General features: G+C 47.4%; 1 protein-coding gene and 1 long non-coding RNA gene across 4 annotated transcripts in view; one reads left to right on the plus strand and one right to left on the minus strand.

Moving 5' to 3' along the window:
- Positions 1-13,911: 13,911 nt before the first annotated feature.
- Positions 13,912-16,918, minus strand: LOC116074306. 2 transcript variants are annotated; one of them, XR_004112168.1, is made up of 2 exons: positions 15,647-16,918; positions 13,912-14,316 (listed from the first exon to the last, which is right to left on the minus strand). It is a non-coding gene; the product is annotated as an uncharacterized LOC116074306 (long non-coding RNA). The 2 variants fall into 2 exon arrangements; XR_004112167.1 differs by having other exon boundaries at positions 15,515-16,918.
- A 670-nt stretch (positions 16,919-17,588) lies between these two features.
- Positions 17,589-20,332, plus strand: part of Btbd9 (BTB domain containing 9) — a 364,895-nt gene continuing 362,151 nt past the window's right edge. For both annotated transcript variants that reach the window (XR_004112166.1, XM_031346710.1), the window contains exon 1: positions 17,589-17,976. Coding sequence is in view for 1 of the 2 variants with exons in the window: in XM_031346710.1 (XP_031202570.1) it covers positions 17,590-17,976 (387 nt within the window). In the remaining variant the exon portion in view is untranslated. The remainder of the gene's footprint in view (positions 17,977-20,332) is intronic.

Here is a 20,332-nt window from a genome sequence, read left to right on the forward strand (position 1 = left end):
TGTAAACTTTTTCTCTGGCCAGCTCCTTTTCTACACTGTTCTCTTCAGAGGAAAATTAACTATGTGAACCCTCAAACTGAGGAGTCATGCTCCACCTTTTTGAGAGGGGACAAAGAAAATCAGGGTTTTACTTACATGAATTGTGTTTTATAAAAAGAGAGAGAGAAGCCAGGGATATGTTTGTAGGAGGTGAGGTATGGTGTGGGGGAAGGGGGACCCGTGGGCCCATGATGAGGCATCCCTTCCCCCTGAGGGACCAGCCACATGACAACTGACAACGAAGGTGGTATAGGATAGAGTTTATTCTGGGCATGGAGAGGGGAGTTGAGGGAGGGAGGGAAAGAAAAAGAAGAAGAAAGAGGAGGAGGAGGAGGAGAGGAGTGGAGTAGATGCCAGCAATGTGCACATGGAGAGAGGGGGAAGAGGGGAAGAGTGAGGAGGGGGCAAGTATCCTTTTTTATAGTGAGTCAGGCACACCTGGTAACAGTTGCCAGGTATCTGTGGGGGTGGAGTCTAGACTAAATGCCAACATGAATGCTCAGGGCTTTGACATCACACCAACTAATGGAACATTTTGGGATATCAAATGTCCCTGCTCCTCATCCACTAAATGCCATCAAACCAACTGGAAATGCCCCCCACCCCATCTCCAGAATAACCCCTAGGGGTCAGTACTGCCCCTGCTGGCACCACTGGCCTTAAGCTTTCTGATTCTAGTTTCTTCACAGTGGAATGAGCAGGGAGAGTCTACACTTGGATGGTTCCCTGCGACGGACAGCGGCGATATTTCACTTCTGATCAGCAGCTACATATCAGAGCCCTTTGCCTTCGGGAGCCTTTCCGTACAGGGTTTTACGTAGTAGTGTTTTGTTAAATTGCATACTTAAAATTGCGAGGCAACTAATGGGACACGTTAGTAACGGACAGCTGAGCAGCACGGAGGAAGCAGTAACCCGGACGACACAGAGAATAGCCGGCCTAGTGATGGTTAGCTGTGCTTCTTAACCAGGCAGCCCTCTGATGGAGGAAGTGATGACTCAGCTCAATCCAGTCACTAGTTAAGAGAAATTTACAGCAAGGGCCTAAATCCGAGGCCTACTGGCCAGGTGGGGGAGGGGGTGTGCATGTCTTCCAATCCCAGCGCTCGCAGGCTGGGGGGGAGGGGGAGGGGCTGGGGCAGAGGAAGGCAGAGCGAGGTCATCCTGGTCTATCAAGCGAGTTCCAGGTCAGCCAAGGGCTACATTGAGAGATCCTGTTTTGAACCGTACCCCGCACCACCACCACCCCACAAAATTGAGACCTACTGATGTTAGCATATTACAGAATATTTTTAAAATGCTAATATCCAGGACTTTTAGAGCTGTGATAAATTAGGTCCCTCATAGATGTTATCAAAATACACATTAGGGCTGAAGACAGGGCTAAGAGAAGTTGCTGTTCTTGCAGAGGACCTGAGTTGAGTTTCTAGCACCCATGTTTGGGTAGCTCACATTAACCTTTTTAACATTGGCACCTTTTTCTGGGCTCTGTACTCATGCACATACACAAACACGCACATACACAAACACACACATACACAAACACACACATACACAAACACACACATACACAACACACACAGACACAGCACACACACAGAGACACACACACACACCACACAGACACACACACCACACATACAGAGACACGCACACACCACACGCACACAACACACATACAGAGACACACACACACACCACACACCACACACACACACACATACAGACACACCACACAGACACACACACAGACACACACCACACATACCACACACACACACACACACACACACCACATACACACAGAGACACACACACCAAACATACAGACACAGAAACACACACACCCCACACTTACACAGAGACACACATACACAAACACACACACACAACACACACAGACACACCACACACATAACACACATACACAGACACACACACACATCACACATACAGAGACACACACACACCACACAGACACACCACACATACAGAGACACACACACCACACACACACACACACACACACACACATACCACACATACAGAGACTCACACACACCACACAGACACGCACACACACCACACATACACAGAGACACACGCACCACACACATACCACATACACACAGAGACACACACTCACAGACATAAACATTATTCTAAAATAAATCTATATATTTAAAAACACATTAGATTTACAATAGGCTTTAAGAGTTTCAAGATGTTAAGATGATCCATTTATTTGGCTCATGCTGTGTGGTATTCTGCATTCTAGAAAATAGTCAGGGATTTTCATTTCTAAATTAAACACAGCTTTTTGGTTGTATTACTTCTTTACAGTAGAAACACACAAACAGAAAGCCAAATGAGGAAATGATTTTATATGCTCACAACCTATTCTAATGTCATTTAAGCATTCAAGCATTTTAGACCTTAAATATACAAGGAACAATGAAAAAATGTCATGAAGATGTAAATGAAAAGCTGAGTGTAATCTGCATATATCATGCTTTTGTTGTTTGTAAGCAATGGAAAGAATCATAGTAATATATAGGGAGTATAGCAAGTCATGATCATCGCAGCCTGCTTAATTACTTTCCTGCTATTTTTGTGAACTTTCCAATTTATTTGAATTATTTTCCTTTTTTTCCATTTATTTTTATTTTGTGTTCATCGGTGTTTTGCCTGTTTGTCTGTGTGAGAGTGTCTGATCTCCCAGAACTACAGTCACAGACAAGAGTACCGGGACTTGAACCCAGATTCAAGTGTCTTGAACAGCCAGTGCTCTCGAGCACTGAGCCATCTCTCCAGCCCCACAAAGATTACTTCCCAAATATGGAAATTTTAATGAGAAACATTTCTTAATTCGTTAACATTTAGGTATTTTTTAAAGATTTTTTAAAAGATTTATTATTATATGTAAGTACACTGTAGCTGTCTTCAGACTCACCAGAAGAGGGCATCAGATCCCATTACAGATAGTTGTGAGCCACCATGTAGTTGCTGGGATTTGAACCTAGGGACCTTCAGAAGAGCAGTCCACATCTGTGGATCTTAAGAATTGGACATGTGCCGGGCAGTGGTGGCTCATGCCTTTCATCCCAGCACTTGGGAGGCAGAGGCAGGTGGATTTTTGAGTTTGAGGCTAGCCTGGTCTACAGAGTGAGTTCCAGGACTGCCAGGGCTACACAGAGAAACCCTGTCTCGAAAAACTAAAAAAAAAAAAGAAAAAAGAAAAAAGAAAAAAGAATTGGACATGTGTCAGAATCACTTGGGGTTTATTGAAACACAGGTGTCTAGACCCCATGGATGGAATTGGAATAGGCCTGCAGAGGGTTCTCAAGTGAATGTTGGAATAAATATTTGCTGTGGGGTGTGTGTGTGTGTGTGTGTGTGTGTGTGTGTAGCAGGGGGGGGAGGCAGGGGAAGAGAAGGTGTAGATGTAGAGGCCAGAAGCAGACATTGGTATATCTTCCTCCATTGCTACACTTTCAGTTTTTTCAAAAACATGGTTTAGAGCTGAATCTGGACCTGACCGTTTGAGCTAGACTGCTGGCCACTGAGCCCCTGGGATCCACTTGGCTCTAGCCACGCTCTCCAGCCCCTAGGTATCTTTTTTTTAAAAAACCCTATGAGGTTTTTTTTTTGTTGTTGTTGTTGTTCTGTTTTTGTGTTTTTCAAGACAAGGTTTCCCTGTGTAGCCCTTGCTGTCCTGGAACTCTCTCTGTAGACCAGACTGGCCTCGAACTCAGAAATCCACCTGCCTCTGCCTCCCAAGTGCTGGGATGAAAGGCATGCGCCACCACCGCCCGGCTACTGTGCTTACTTCTTAAAAGCTGAAACAGGTAAGTAGAAAACAGCTATGAAAGTCAGTGCTTTCTCCTCCACTCTGCACACCTTGCTCATTCTGAAACAGTGTTTTTGTTTGTTTGTTTTTTGTTTTGTTTTTTTTGTTTGTTTGTTTTTGTGTTTTTTCTTTTCTTTTTTGGCTAAAACTATAGTCTCCTAGACACACCCCTCCCAGCCATAAACCCCCAAGTGTACTACTGGTGACTTCCACAAGCTATGCCCAGAAGCAAAGACAAGCCTCTGCCCTTACGGATCAAACGCTGACCTAGGACTGTGAGTTCTCCTTTTTCTCCGTTAGCTCCAGGAGGACGGAGTCTCGACCTAGGGACTCACTGATCGTCAGGGCTGTGCTTCCCGACTCCCCTCCCCGGCCTAAGCTCCAAGGTTCCAGGTGATACAGAGCCTCTTTCCTGTCTGGCACTGCAGAGGCCCACGGTCTAGCTGCTTAAATGGATATGGGCCATGAGTTACCAAGACCTGCAGGGAGGTGAGTTCATATTCTCGGCATGGAGTGTGCAGAGCATGATTAGGGGGCACGAAATCACATCAAATGTTTGTGTAGAACAAGGCTGGGGATATAACAACGGTCGCAGTGTTGAGAAAAATTTTGACCTGCAGAGGAAGAGTGGACAGAGCGGTAGCAAGCAAAAATATCAATAGGAGTAAACTAGGTTTGAAATCAATACTAACCACCCGATGTGGGTCTGTCAGTGGCAGTTTCTAGCGTCTGATGGACATTTGTGGATCTTAAGAATTGGACATGTGTCAGAATCACTTGGGGTTTATTGAAACACAGGTGTCTAGACCCCATGGATGGAATTGGAATAGGCCTGCAGAGGGTTCTCAAATGAATGTTGGAATAAATATTTGCTGTGGGGTGTGTGTGTGTGTGTGTGTGTGTGTGTGTGTGTGTGTGGCAGAGAGAGGGAAAAAGAGAATGTGTGGAGGCCAGAGGCAGACATTGGTATATCTTCCTCCATTGCTACACCTTCAGTTTTTCAAAAATATCGTTTATAGCTGAATCTGGACCTGACCGTTTGAGCTAGACTGCTGGCCACTGAGCCACTGGGATCCACTTGGCTCTAGCCATGCTCAGTATTGGGGTTATGGATGACATGTGTTATTATACCAAGTTCTTCCACATGGTTCTCAAGCTTGTCAAACAGGATCCCAACCGCTGGGCTATCTCCACAGCCTTATAATAAGCATGTCTATCAAGTTCCCAGGTGATGCTTACGTGGCTGCTCAGTCACGGACCACACCTCGAGGATGGTAGCCCTAGTTATCAATAGTCTCCATGAATCTGTGGGTTAGCAGCACCTAGAGTTGTTGGGAGTGGAAGCACCAGAACTGTGGGAGGGTAGGAGTGAGAGCAGAAGCACTGAAAGGGATCCCTGGTAAATGAGCACTGTTAGGGGGAAATCATGCCTGGGTTGGTCTTCTTGGGTGAGACACTCAGTGGATTCTCAGTCTGAAAACAATTTCAAGTGTTGAAATCAGGTAAGCATTTCCTTTTTTTTCTTTTTTAAAAGATTTATTTATGTACATGAATATGTTATCTTGATGCACAGCAGAAGAGGGCGTCAGATCCCATTAGAGGCGGTTGTGAGCCACCATGTGGTTGCTGGGAATTGAACTCAGGACCTCTGGAAGAGCAAGCAGCTAGTGCTCCTAACTGTGATCCATCTCTCCAGCCCATCAGGTAAGCATTTCTAAGTTTTGGATCAGTGGCCCTTGATCCTTCCATCACCCATCTCTGGTTTCCTTTGAGGGTACAGAGTGAACAGGACATTGGGTGGCTGCCCACTGGCTTTCCCTTTCTGGCCCATGTTTTCCCATCTCTCTCGTGACTCTGTCCATCAGCTATGACTTTGCTAATCATCCGTTACTGTGTACCTTTTTCTTCCTATTGGGTTAAGCAGCTTAGTTATGTCACACCACACCCCACTTTCGGCTCCAGGGAATTCAGAGCCACTGCTGAACTCCCAGTGATACAGATGTCCTCATCAGGAATGGATGCCGTTCAGAAATTGCTCTATCACTGTCAACTGATAGCTTTTCTTCCAGTACATAAGCTACCTCTCCCCGCATGCTGACCTCTCTGAAGAATCAATATTTCAAGTCAGGAGAAACAGTCACCTACGGGGAAGAGGAAATGGCAGTTACTGGAAGCACAGGGGCTCTGGGGGAGAGATACCGCAAGGTTCCATTTTTTTCCTTTTTACTAGGGTACACTGTGAACATCTAACTTGTTGTATTTGTGTGCCTTACTGTTCTTGTTAGACTTCAATTAAATTTAACACTCTTCCCCCAAAGGAAACTACCCTAAGTGGGGGAAGCATGAGAGGAGGAACATTCTGTAGATTAAAACCAAAGACAGCCATCCAAGAGTCCCGTGCCATCCTACCTCTGGTCCCTGCCACCCCTCCTCCCCACCACTGCCATCATTCATGTTGAAATCTTTTTACCACGGAGCATTGTTAGTGACTGTAGAACACACACCCTGCTCATTAGAAGAACATTGTTTTAGGGACTAGGGAGAGATCCAGGAGGCTAAAAGCATTCAGCATGCAGGCTGCAACCCACATTTTAAAAAAAGGAAAAATAAGACGGATGTGGCCGCTCGCATCCTTCATCCCAGCACTCCTGTGTTGGGATGGGAGGTGGAGACAGGTGAATGGCCCAGAAGCTGGCAGGCCAGATAGCCCGGAGCGCACAATGGGCGAGGTTGCCCTCTGAATGCCATTCTCACACCTGACACGTGCACACTCCTGCTCTTCCTTGACATGCCCTTCCCTTTGCGTCCACTAAGGGACCTGTGACCGTTAGTTCTGACTTTCCTGGCTGTTCTGTCTCCAGGCTCTCTTCTCTTTTAAGGAAGGTGAGATTAAAAAGGAGCCAACGCCGGGCAGAAGATCTTGACTCCATCTTTGAAGGTGGGTCTGCAGAGATTCTTCTTCACAGGGGGTGGGGTGTGGGAGTGGGGAGCGAATGTGAACCCTGTGCCTGGAATAGAAACAATTCCTTTAATACTCTGTCCTCAACACTGCCCTTTCCACATGGGCTCTTCTTCTTTCTTTGGTGATGCTCCCCCCCCACTTTCATGGCCTTACCTAGCATCTCTCTGATAAAATCATTTAAGGAGATGAAAAGATGAAGGCTGTAACTTAGGCAGAGCAGGCTAAGACGTGTGATTAATGCACAGTACTATTTGGCCTCCGTGTGTCAGTCTTCCTAGACCTCGGGGACAAGACTGACTGATAAGCTCATTTCTCCACGTGGAGAGCCGCCTCTCACTTTTGCCATTTGTATGCCCTTCTGGTCTCACGTCTCTTTTCTATCTCCTGATCTTCTTTTCATGTCCTTGGTCTGTCACACTCTGACTGCTCGCTTTCTATCTCTACCCCAAAGCGGCCCCTTTCAGACGCTGGCATATCGTAACCCTCAGAGGAAACGGCACACCGTATGAAAGGAACCAGTCACTAAGGACCGCAGGCTGTGTGATCCCGTTCTTATGAAATGGCTAGAGCAGGCAATCTGCAGAGACTGGAAGCACATTACTTCTTGCCTGGGGCTGGAGATGAGGAGTGGAAGGGAGAAGGGAGGGACTGACAATGGGAACAGGATTTCTTTTGGTTGCATTGAAAAAAATTTTACGTTGGATGAGATCTTTGTGAAGGTTTGTGAGCACACTAAAATCCACTAAACTGCACTCTTTAAACAGAGACGCATATTCCAGGAAAGCTATTTGAAAAAAGACAAACAGAAAAACCATACAGGTGTAGGGCTTGATCAGCATTCTGTCCGCATAAAATACACGACCAAAAAAAAGATAATTTATGAGGAAGGACTGATTTCTAGTAATGTATGCATACGTGTATGTGCCTGTGGAGGCCAAAGTAGAGTGGTAGACAGCTTGGAGCTGCAGTTACAGGGGGTTGTGAGCAGCTCAATGCGGGTCCTCGGAGCTCAACTCTAGTCTTCTGTAAAAGCAGAAAGTGTTCTGTAACTGCTGGGCCATCTCTCCAACTCCAGAGATGGTTTCATAGTTTTCAGCCTGGTTGTTCTGGGCCCGTGGTGAGGAGTGTCTTGCTGGGCCATCTCATCGACCCCGGAGATGGTTTCAGTCTGTATTCACTTGGCCTGGATCTTCTAGGCCTACGGTGAGGAAAGTGTCTTGCCTTTTGATAGCCGAGAAGCAAAGACAGACCTCACTTTTTATAATAAAATCTCATCTCCAGACTCAGTAAAGCTGTGTGTCTATAAATAGACTGATCCATTAGTAGGTCAGAGGTCTTCGGAGCCCATCACCTTCCACGGCCTCCTCTTTACATTGCTGCACGGGAGATGGAGCCTTTGATGCATGCGGTTTTGCAAGACTTTCTAGATCTAAACCAGTGCAGTTTGTCGAGGGAGACTCCTGGCCTTTGCCCTGAGCTGAGTTTCTTCCATAGGTTTCGGAGGGTCTGACTTAGCTAAAACATGCCTTAATAAAGAACTGCTGTGTGCCGCTGCCCTTGAAGCACATGCTGAGAGCCACCGTGCTGTAGAAGCTGGTGCCCCGCTGCAGCAGAGCTGTGAGTCGAGCGTGGCGAGCATGCCCGTGACCCCAGCAGCTCTGGAGACCAAGGGCGGGGATCACCTTTGCCCCTCTGCACTGATGTGCAGGTTGCCCCTTTACCGGTTAGTGTATGTATGTCTTCCTCTTTACTGAAAAGGACTCCGTAGGATGTTTCAGAACTCGCTCAGCTTACTTTCCTACTGAGCAACATTTGAGGTGCTTCCACTTTTTTTAAAAAATACATCTAAGTATCATAGTAAATATCCTCAGTGTGTGTGCGTGTGCGCGCGCGCGCGCGCGCGCGCGCGCGAAAGTGCATTTTACACTGGTGGTTTTCTGCAAGCACGGAGAATGCGCTCCCACACCATCTACAATCAAGCACGTTTCAATTGTGGTAGATATGGGCAGATTACTTCCCGAGGAAGCCTTAGAAGTTCACATTTGATTGAATATTCCTGATGACAGGTAAGATGGAGTGCTTCACTTCGTCATACTCTTTGGCAATCTGCATTTTTCTGTTTTATGCAAAGCACACTTGGTTCCATTGCCCATTTTCTTCTTTTGGAATAGTTGCCTTAGCACTTTTTTTTCTGTCAAAGGTTTTAGGGAAAAAAATCTCTTTTTTCTTCATCAAGTTTTTAATTTCACTCTATTAAATTTGGGCAGAGTTTTCATTTTTCCATTTACATCTAAACAAAACCCTACACTGATTTTCCTCAGGGTAGCTTATGTATGTTCTATATTAGGGCTACCTGTACGCGCGTTTATCAAATCACAAAAGGAGACTTCCTCCGAACTCTTCAAAGACAATGTCTGGCGATGGGCATCCACTCGTCTAAGCCTGTAGTGGGTTGGCCTAATGCTGCTTGTATTCTAACGCTGATTTGGAGCCCCCCAAGGTTGATTGCCCCAAAGATGAGTCAGCAAGTAAGACACCGAGTGACCCTGCCCCCACTTATTTGTGACTGGTAAATAAAGATGCCAACAGCCAATAGCTGGGCGGAAGAGACGGAGGTGGGTGGGGCTTAGGGAGCTGAAGAGGAAGAAGATGGTACAGGAGAGGGGAAAGAAACCTCCATGGGTTAGCTGAGCTATGAATACCTGTACCCAATTGGAGTTAAAAGAAGTCCAGATAGAACGTAGAAAATATTAATAACTTCAGGTTATTGATAGGAAAGTAGATTCTAACAGCGTGGAGGGTAGGCAGCTGCCCAGCTACTGTGCTGTGTAAGGCTTATTAAAATATAAAGACTGTGGGCGATTTTTTTTTAAGATTTATTTATTTATTATATGTAAGTACACTGTAGCTGTCTTCAGACACTCCAGAAGAGATGTCCTTATGGATGGTTGTGAGCCACCATGTGGTTGCTGGGATTTGAACTCAGGACCTCTGGAAGAGCAGTCAATGCTCTTAACCTCTGAGCCATCTCACCAGCCCGACTGTGGGCAATTTTTATCCAGGAACTCAGTAACCTCAGGCAGGGTAGGAACCCCAGGCCAGGATTTTAATATTATCTACTACACAACCCATTCATTTGTACTCCTTACCTGCCTGACTTCGACTGGCATAATCCAACAGAACGTCGTGCAACAAACATTCCATGTGTGCACATTCTAGTACAGTAGCTGGTGAGTTCTTCAAATCTAGAGACTGAGAAGGAAGGCTTACACTCCAGGCCACCACGCTGAACCTGCAGCTCTGGACCCTTAGCTCCTTGAAGCTGGAACCCCCACTTTATCCCTGCATCCCCTCTGTGTCTAGCTCAAAGTGACCTGCAAATGAAAAGCGGCAGCAGGAAAGCTGAGGCAGCCACTGATTTTTTTTTTTAAGGTTCTTGCTACACACACAAAATTATGGTAGGCTGTAATTTTTGCCCCTCACTCATAAGCTGCTTTAGTAATCTAATGTTAATTTCAGGATTAAACTATTAAACCACTGAGAGAAGTGCTATCCTGCTATCTGAGGACAGTGCCTAAGAAGAGCCATCTATCCAACCAACCTTACCATTACCTGTATAAAGATTAAAGGTACGTTAAGATAACAATGAAGGCAGGGAGGGGTGGCCACACCTTTGATCGCAGTGCTCAGGAGGCAGAGAAGAGGCAGGCGGGTCTCTGAGTTTGAGGCCAGCCTGGTCTACAGAGTGAGTTCCAGGATAGCCAGGGCTGCACAGAGAAACCTTGTCTCAAAAAACCAAACTAAGCCAAAAAACAACTACAAATGAAAAGACAATGAATATTTTTAATCTTTCATGTATTTTTTGTTAAAATATAAGTGTGGAAACATTTACTACAGAACATAATCAGATTATTATTATTATTATTATTATTATTATTATTATTATTAAGATTATGTTAAAGGTTTATTGGGGAGCTGCTCTTGGGTTGTCAGAGTTCGCTGACCCCAAGGACCAAGGCCAGGGATGTTGCCATAAGGACAAGGGGGAAGGTAGAGGAGTGGGGAGAGAAAGAGAGAAAGGGGCTTGTGTGCAGAGAAGAAGAGAAGAGAAGAGAAGAGAAGAGATGGAGTAGGAGGAGAAGGAGAAGCCCTAATCAGATGATTAATCTGTGAGGTAGAATGGCGTTATAAGAAAGACTATGGTATATAGTTATTTTTTGAAATTCAAGACCACTGGAAGAGAGCATTGAGAGAAGAGAGCATTGAGTAGCTTGGGGAACCTGAGAGACTTGTTCTCTGTGATCTCATTTATCCATCTCTTTAAGAAGGAAAGGCAAAACCAGTGTCATCCTGCAGTTCAGTGAACGTTGAGACTTCTCTTAAGATAACTCAGGGTTCTTGATCTTACTAGACCCAGGAGAAGTCATTAGTCATTAGGCCTTCCCAGCCTGAAATGAGGGCACAGGACCACACTGTATGCATTAGATAGCCTTCCTAAGTATATTCGCCATTCCTTTCCCTTGTACATCTTTGAGCGGACTGCTCCAAGTACAGAGACTGCAAACTTTTATACAAGAATTCAAGCAAGCAAAACCCAAACATGCCTGGACCAGGGAGGAAACCAGAATGCAAATATGCAGGCTCCGACTTCATCCCTGGGCACTCAATCTTGCTCAATCTTGTGTGTGTGTGTGTGTGTGTGTGTGGTGCGGTGCAGAATTGAACCCAGGGTCTCACACTAGCCAAAGCAAATCCTCTGCCACCGAGCAGCATTCCTAGCTCAGAGACCCAGATCCGACTCAGAGTTTCAGGGCGGCTAAGATGAAAAGGGGAACCATTGAGCCACACAGTCTCCTCATCCACGAAACAATGCCAGCTACTTAAGTCACTTCACGATGCTTGGGTTTGGAAGAAACTGTCCTGTGGGAGACTTCATGTAGGGAATGCGCAGCCATCACGCGCGGAGTCAGGCATATAGGAGAGGCACTCAGAGGTTCTGGGAAGCTGGTCCTTCTGCAGAGGCGCTGTACTTGACACGTCGGTGCGACACTTATGGTAGGTAGGTGGGGGGAAGGTTTGCAAGCGTGGGCTCAGGACAATATGGGCAAGCATGTTTTCCGTGGGACCAGTTAGCATTGCGTGCCTGGCTAAAGACAGCTACACACTGTTCAGAATTCAGTAAGGACAGCAGGCAGGGGAGGGGTTGGCAGCTTCTTTTTTTTTTTTTTTTATGGTTTTAGGGCTTTTTGTAGAAAGGCAGAGAGAAGGGAGAAGAGTAGAGAAGCAGAGGCCAGCCATGGCCACGTGGAGAGAGGGGAGAAAGGAGGGGGAGGGAGGGAGCAGGAGGTGAGAGGAAAGACAAGAAAGAGAGCAAGAGCTTGAGAGAGGGTTGGCAGCTTTTTATGAAGAGTGAGTCACCCCATGCGACCATTCCTGTCTCTATGGTGGTAGCTGGGGTAGGGGGTGGGGCGCACAGGCAATCTCAGAATTTTCATAAAACTAGGTTTCTAAAGAAGAAAGTGTTCAAGATCATCAAGTTTTATCCAGCGGAGCAGAGACGTTAATAAAAGTACACATTATTCTTTTCCTTGTTTTTCTTTTAAAGTTCACATTAGTTGCCAATACTTAGAGAATGATAGATTTTAACATTTGACAATGCTGGATGCCGCTGTTATAGCACATGGCAAAAATCTGCTAAGTGGGGCGCAGAACATTACCCGTCCGCCTGAGCTATCTAAGCACGGAAATGCTCTGTTGGAGAATGATGAAAGATTTGGATTAAATTTTTCCCAGAAAGTATTAGTGAACATACTAGCACATTAGTATTAACGTACATAAGTGTGTCTATGTCTCCATAGCACATTAGTACTAACGTACACACGTGTGTTTGTGTGTGTGTGTCTCTGTGTGGGCATGTGTGCATGTGAGTACAGAAGTTCTGTGCTCAGAGAGGACACGATCCCCCGGAGCCGGTGTTTCAGGCAGTGAGTTGCTCGATGCATGCTGGGAAGCAAATGGATCCTCTGCAGAAGCAGTGCATACTCTTAACCACTCGGCCATCGCTCCCGCTTCATTGCTCACTCCTGACTGTAAGAAAATCTGAACAGGCTCTTATGGCATGTGTGGCTATCGGCAAAGTGATTGGTTAATAAAGTGGTTGGTTACCTAGAAGGATCCCATGCAAAGTCTATCCCTTGGTAAAGAAATGAGCCTCAGGCAGGGCATGATGGCACAATTCCTTTAATCCCAGCTCCCAGAAGACAGGCAGATTTCTGGGAGTTTAAGGATAGCCAGGGCTACATAGTGAGGCCCTGCCGTACAAACAAAACAAGGAGAGACCAACCTGGTATTAGTTACTGGATTCAAGTTGATTAAACTTAGGAGATGTACTTGTAGTTTTGGAACTACATTTATTCTTAATGACAAACGGTGATCAACAAGGCCAACTGTAAATATTAGGCTCCATCATAACAAAATAGTATCAGCACATAGGAAAGCAGACTTGAGGAGTATGTGTCCAAAGAACTTACATGTTATATATTTTACACACACAAACACAAAGAAAGACCACGACTTGGCTATTTGATGCTACTTGAAGTACTTTCTGGTCTAGACAATGATCTTTCTTTTCTTTTTTCGAGACAGGGTTTCTCTGGAACTCACTCTGTAGACCAGGCTGGTCTCAAACTCAGAAATCCACCTGCCTCTGCCTCTCAAGTGCTGGGATTAAAGGTATGCACCACCACTGCCTGGCGACAATGATCTTTCAATCTGGACTTTCCAAGTCATCAAACTTGGAACTACTTCTTACCCAAAATCTAAATGTGGGAAATTGAAGATACAAACATTTAAGATTTGCTTATTTTATGTAAGTACACTGTCACAGTCTTCAGACACACCAGAAGAGGGCATCAGAACCCATTACAGATGGTTGTGAGCCACCATGTGGTTGCTTGGAATTGAACTCAGGACCTCTGGAAGAGTTGAGCCATCTCTCCAACCCATTACAAACATTTAAAAAAAAAATTGTGTGTGTGTCCATGTTTATCCCACAGCTCATGTTTAGAGGTCAGAGGACAACTTTTGAAACATTTTATTTTTTGTGTGTATACATGAGCATGTGTGCCATATCCATGCATAGTCATAAGATGACCTGCAGAAGTTGGTTCTCGATTATCATGTGGGTTCCCTGGGATTGAACTCAGGTCATCAGGCTGAACAGCAAGTGCTTCTGTCTCATGAGCCGTACGGCTGGCCCCAGAACATTCTTTTTAAAATGAGGCCCATTGGTCAAAGGTAGTGGAGCCTTTAAGATGTGAAGCCTAGTGGGTGGTCATTAAGTCATTAAAAAGTAAGTCCTTGAAAGGGACTGTGGGATCCTGGCTTTTTGTTTGCTTGTTTTCTTTTGGCTTCCTGGTCACGAGGTGAGTGGTTTTGCTCCTCCGGAACTCTGTCGCTTCACAGGCCTAAAACAAGGGAGCCAGCCGTTACCACACTGAAATCTCTAGTACCATGACCTGGAATAAACATGGTTATCTTAGATGTTTTTGTTAAGGTGTTGACGGGAGACTACCAGACCAATGGAAAGAGACATGCACACCAATCCAATCCACTCATTTCCAAATACCAAGTGAAGACATTTCCTCAGGGCTTTGGGGCAGGGACATGAAGAGGGAAGGAAGTATGGTTATGCAATTCAGTTATATAACGCACATCACTTTCACAGACAGACACATCGGTTATCAAGAGTGGTTAACAGATTTGTAACTTCCAACTGGGAAAGAGTTCTCTGGTGTTCATATAAGGAATGGAGTGGAATCATACGCAGCAGCACTGTGACACAAACACTGCTGTGCTGTGTAAGCCACGTGTTCTAGCACCCCTCCCAGCGAACTGGGAGTGCATGATATGAGTGGGTACAGTTCATAGGGTGTAGCATTGGGAGTCCTGGCTCTTACTAATTTTGTGATCTTGAGTAATTATGTAAGCCTTCTGTGATGTAGCTTTCTGATTTATATCCATTATAGTTAATGCTTATACTGTAATATTACCTACCCCAAAGGGCCATTACAAGACCTATGTGAGCTAGTAATGCCTACACCATATTGAAACAGAGGCAGCAGAGGCATAGGAAGGAATAGTGTACCTGGCACGTGGTAAGCAGCATTCTTAGGGTATATGCTATATGCACGGATATTGTACTAACAGTATAGGGAGTGTTTACATCAATTCAGAACTTGATGGCTTTTCCTAGGAAAGTACTGGCTCTAAACCTCTAAAACAGTCTATTAACTGTTTTGCCTTTACATAGTCTGTGATGGTATGCCTGTACCTTAACAACACCACCAAACCAAAACCAACCAACCAACCAATTAAGCCCCCCAAAAGCAAAGCCATTTATGGCAGCTAGTTAAACACCCATGTGTGTTTCCTTCTCCTGAACTGCGTGAGCAACTGGAGTGGTAGCCTTCGTTGTCTGAACAGAGGCTGGCACATCTTATAGTAATTCTCAAGCGCTTGGTGAAGATAGTTGGATTTGTTAATGGTTGCTGTTATCATCAGCTGAGTCTAATCTAGCAGTGGATGTTATTTTTATTTTGATTATCTCATCCATGCCTAGGCTTAATGTCCCTCACATCTCAGCATCTCTCATCAGTCACAGACCTGGGTAGTTTGGCTGTTTGATATTTTCCTCTAAATGTAGAGGGCCCCTCCATCAGACCATAGTCACTGTGCTCAGTCTGTGAGGCAGCCTGATACACTGTCCTCTCTTTTCCTAGATAAAGGAGAACCCACCGAGAAGCTGTAGGTCTTTATTCTCGACTGTACCGGTTTCTTAGGGCTCTTTGTGAAGTTAGTACAAACTGCGTGGCTTATACCAATCCTCGTTACAGTTCTAGCGGTCAAGTCCTAGATTCAAGAGCCCAGTTGCTTGGCCTTTCCAGCTTCTATAGGCTGCCTGGAGTCCTCTGTTCCATTTTTTTTTCTAAGATTTATTTGTTATTATATCTAAGTACACTGTAGCTGCCTTCAGACACACCAGAAGAGGGCATCAGATCTCATTACAGATGGTTGTGAGCCACCATGTGGTTGCTGGGAATTGAACTCAGGACCTCTGGAAGAGCAGTCAGTGCTCTTAACCACTGAGCCATCTCTCCAGCCCCCTCTGTTCCATTTTTAAGGCTCGCTGGGCAGTAGCTTCCAAGCTGTCTCCCCTGCTTCTCTCATAAGCTCTTTCTCTGACTCTGATGCTCTTGGGCCTAGCCCAGCGGGCCAGTTTCAAAGCACTCTCTTCATAATCTTCACTGAACCCCGTCGGCAAACTCCCTTCTGTCAATCTTCCAGAATGAATCAACAGATTATGGCGATGGGGGCAGGGGTCTTGGTGGGGAAATATCAGTCTATAAAACACAACAAACAAAGTTGGAATTGGGCATCACCTGTGGGCAGTTTCCTAATGTTAAACTCTAGGGTTTGCTCTGCAGCCCCGAACTAGGCACCTTCATCTCACCACACTGTCTTTTCAAAGATTCCCAGTCCAGTTTGTCCCCTAAGTTCTTTTAAATTTACCAATCCTGAAGTCAGTTCTCCAAGGACAAGTAAACTGGGGACAGGTGTATGGAAAGTAGATGTATTAAACTGATGGCCAACGTTCCGTATGTAAGACAAGAGTGAAGAGTGTTTCCCCAACGAACATATCCACATTCCATTTCTTTTACCATGGTAAGGAATGTCATGACCGTTTAGTAACTTACACACAAAGGCAGCTTTCTTTCCCTCTTGCTAAATGTTACTTCCACCGGTCTCAGCAACCATACTAGAGACCTGGCCTACCCATTCATCCCCCGCTCGGTGCTGGCCTCCACGTTAACATCCCCACTGCCAGCGCCTTAGTCGCGGCTCTGATCGTTTCCCTGGTCCAGCCCTTGCTGTATCTGTAGCCTCTGCTTGGAATTATTAAGCCTTCTGTCTTCAAACCCACGCCCTCAGGTAAGAATCTAACTTTCTTTTTTCTTTTTCTTTTTGGTTTTTCGAGACAGGATTTCTCTGTATAGCCCTGGCTGTCCAGGAACTCACTCTGTAGACCAGGCTGGCCTCGAACTCAGAAATCCGCCTGCCTCTGCCTCCCAAGTGCTGGGATGAAAGGCGTGCGCCACCACCGCCCAGCAGTATCTAACTTTCAAGAGAGACGACTCTTCAGTTTCCGCCAGGATCAGACTGGCAACCCCATTCCTATGGCTTCCAAGTCCACAGTCCTTGCTCCTTATGTGAAGGATGGGAGTCTCACGGGCTTTTATACTTTACATTTGGTAGTCCTGGAAGGCGGAGGGATGAGTGCTCATGTCCGGGCTTTCAGAAATTAAGGCGTTCTAGAGTTCAAGGAGTCTTGGAATGAAGGAGTTCGAATGAGACCAGGTTCCCCGGCATCCTCGCCCGCTTTACTTCGTCCTAAGTTGACGCCTTTCTAGCGCTGGCCAGGTCGGGCATCCTTCTTCCCACTGACAGAACGAGGAAACTGAGTCACGGTATTTGGAGGCCTGGCCTTCAACAGCACCTCGATGCCGTTAACGACTCACTCGTCCAGCCTTCTCGCCCCTCGCTGACTGTCCATCTAGGCGAGCAAGCGACCTGGATGTGCAGAAGGACCAGGCTTTTCCTTCCCAACCCGGGCGCTGCGGCTCGCCCCCCCCACCCCCATACGCAGTGACGCGAGCGATGACGCTATTCAGTGACGTGCGATGACGCGCCTCGCCCTGAGGCGGGGGTCGTCAGGGCGGCCACACCCCGAGGGCCCAGTTCAGGAGGGGCAGTGTCTCCGACCTGGGGGGTCGGGGGTAGGGTGGGGGAGACACGCCGCAGGAGCCCCGCCTGAGACGACCCCGGAGCCCCGAAGTCCTGGGTCCTACCGGCCCACGGTTGAGCCGTTGCTAAGTGACGCCAGCGCGCAAAGCGCGTGCGCGGCCACGGCGGTGTGCGTGAAGGCGGGCGCGCGCCGCGACGGCGGCGGCGAGGAAGGCGGCGGCGGCGGCGGTCGAGGGGGCGGCGGCCACGAGGCGGGGTCGCCGCTGGCGGAGGAGACGCGGGTGGCAGCGGCGGCGTCTAGGTCGCTGAGGAACATCGTCGGGGTGAGTCGCAGGGACCGCTCGTGGGAGGTGGGGCCTGGCCGCACCTGCTGCGCGGGCCCGGGGCGCGGGGACGCGCGCCCCCTCCATCCGCCGGCCCCGCGCGCGCGCGCGCTCGCTCCACGCCCCTCGGCCGCTGGTTCCGGGGGGCGGGGACGGGGGCCGACGAGGGTCAGTTCCGGGGCCTGGGGTGCCGAGGGACGAGTGACCGGAGCCCCAGGGGGGGACGCCGCCAGTTTGCCCTTACCGCGGAGGAATTCCAAGCGGGAGAAGCCCGCGTTCGTTCGCTGCGGCGCCGTCCACCTTGAGATGCGACACCCCCCCCCCTCCCGCCCCGTGCCAACCCGACCCACGCGGAAACGGGGACTCTCCAGGGGTTGGGGTTGGCAAAGTTTTGGGGGCCGACCGCGAAGGGCTTCGTCGGCTCTCCCCTGGCGGGTCTGGGAGTAGGAGCGGGTTGTCAGGGAAGAGCCTTTGAATCTGTGCCTGCGTGAGCGTCGGGCACACCCACGACCTGGACAGGGCGACCTGTCAGTGTAGGTTGCCAGTGGGCTAACCTGTTGCTGGGACCTTCCAGCCTCACGTGCATGCCCACGTGCTCCACTGACGTTTTGTTTTGTTTTGTTTTGTTTCGAGACAGGGTTTCTCTGTGTAGCCCTGGCTGTCCTGGAACTCACTTTGTAGACCAGGCTGGCCTCCAACTCAGAAATCCACCTGCCTCTGCCTCCCAAGTGCTGGGATTAAAGGCGTGCGCCACCACTGCCCAGCTTTTTTTTTTTTAATCCGGTGTTGGTACACATTTTTGAAGCCAAGGGACCATATCCATCCAGTGTTGTTACTTCCTCATAGACTCAAATCTGCTCTGGTATCTAGTTCCCAGAACCGTGCTGGACTTTGGCCATCGCAAGAGTCTTGCGGGTCGGGCAGCCCTGCATTTTGTGTGTGTTCGTCCTAGAAGCAGTGCGAGCTGTTATTTATCTGGTGGAAATAGAGTTTGTGTTCCACGCCGGAGCTAAAAAGATGCACTGGCCGTCAGCCAGTATACAGGATTGCGTTGAGTCAGTTGTGTGTGGTGGTTTATCAAGGAGAAATAATGGAGACAAATGGACGAATAATCATCCCCGTTACCGGTTCCAGGCAGTGTCAAGTGCCAATGACAAGATAGGGAGCACTGACATTTTTTGATCATGTATAAAAATTGAGGGACATAACTTTAGAGTCTCTACCCCAGAATCTACAATCCGGAGATGCCGTTTTCTAACGGCGTCTCTGTAAAGTATGGCTTCTGAAGTTCTCACGTCTTGGAGTCAGTAAAGCTTGCTCTGTGAAACCAAATACTCGGGAGCCACCGTTCTTTTACGCGCTTTTGTGACTTAAGAATTACCCGTCTTCCCTTTTGCTTGTGCCTCCTCGAAAACTGCGCGCTCCAGAGTCGATAGCTACGCAGTGGATGCTGCCTCATACTCTGCGGACCTGGTTTATCAGTACGAGAAGAGCATTTCGTTGCATCCTTCACATTGTTAATGCAACTGCCTCCCTCTTTCCAGAGTTGCACCTGATTAGTGGGAGGATTGTGGGGTCACAAGTGAGATCCGTGATCAGCCTTTTTTCTTTTAAGAATGAGCTGTCTAGTCAGGAAAAGAAATCACGTATATGTCAAAGAATCCCGGAAGGAAGTGAGGTAGTAGTATTAGGTTGGGCTGTAGCATAGGAGAAATTTACACAAGAGGAAGTCAGGGCTCGGTCTGGCCTTTAATCGGAAGAGTGAAATTGGAATTAGGAAAGAGTTAAATCCTGTGGTGAAATGTTAGTGCTAATTTGGTCATTGGGTGATGGAAGGATGCTTTGAGACTTGTGTGACTGGAGCAGAGAAAGGTTCCTTGTACAGAAATAGTGGGGGAGAGACTTCACAGGGTGGCTGAAGAAGTGTTCGAGGCATCCCATTAATTCTAGGGTACAGTCCGTCCTGGTTAGTTTTTGTCAATCTGACAAAAAAACTTTGAGTCCCTGGGGAGAAGGAACCTCTCAAGGGGAGGTGCCTGCACAGCAGTGTGTGTGTGGGGGCATTTTCTCCATTGATAATTGATCCAGGAGGGCCCACCCACCCCTGCAGAGCTATGCCCTGGCAGGCTGTCCTGGGCTGTGGGAGAAGGCGAAGCAGGGGACAGCATCCGGCTCTTGCCTCCAGGTTCCTGCCTTTGCGGTTCTTAGTGATGGACAGTTACCCTGTAGTCCAAGGAAACCCTCCCCCAAGTTGGTTTTGCTCAGGGTTTTTCCACAGCGGCAGCAAAGCAACCGGAATAGAGTTTGTCCGTAGACGGGGTGAGGCGTTATCAATCAAAATAGTCTTAGACAAGAA

This window comes from Mastomys coucha, unplaced genomic scaffold, assembly GCF_008632895.1.
Source record: "Mastomys coucha isolate ucsf_1 unplaced genomic scaffold, UCSF_Mcou_1 pScaffold3, whole genome shotgun sequence".
Classification (NCBI taxonomy): domain Eukaryota; kingdom Metazoa; phylum Chordata; class Mammalia; order Rodentia; family Muridae; genus Mastomys; species Mastomys coucha.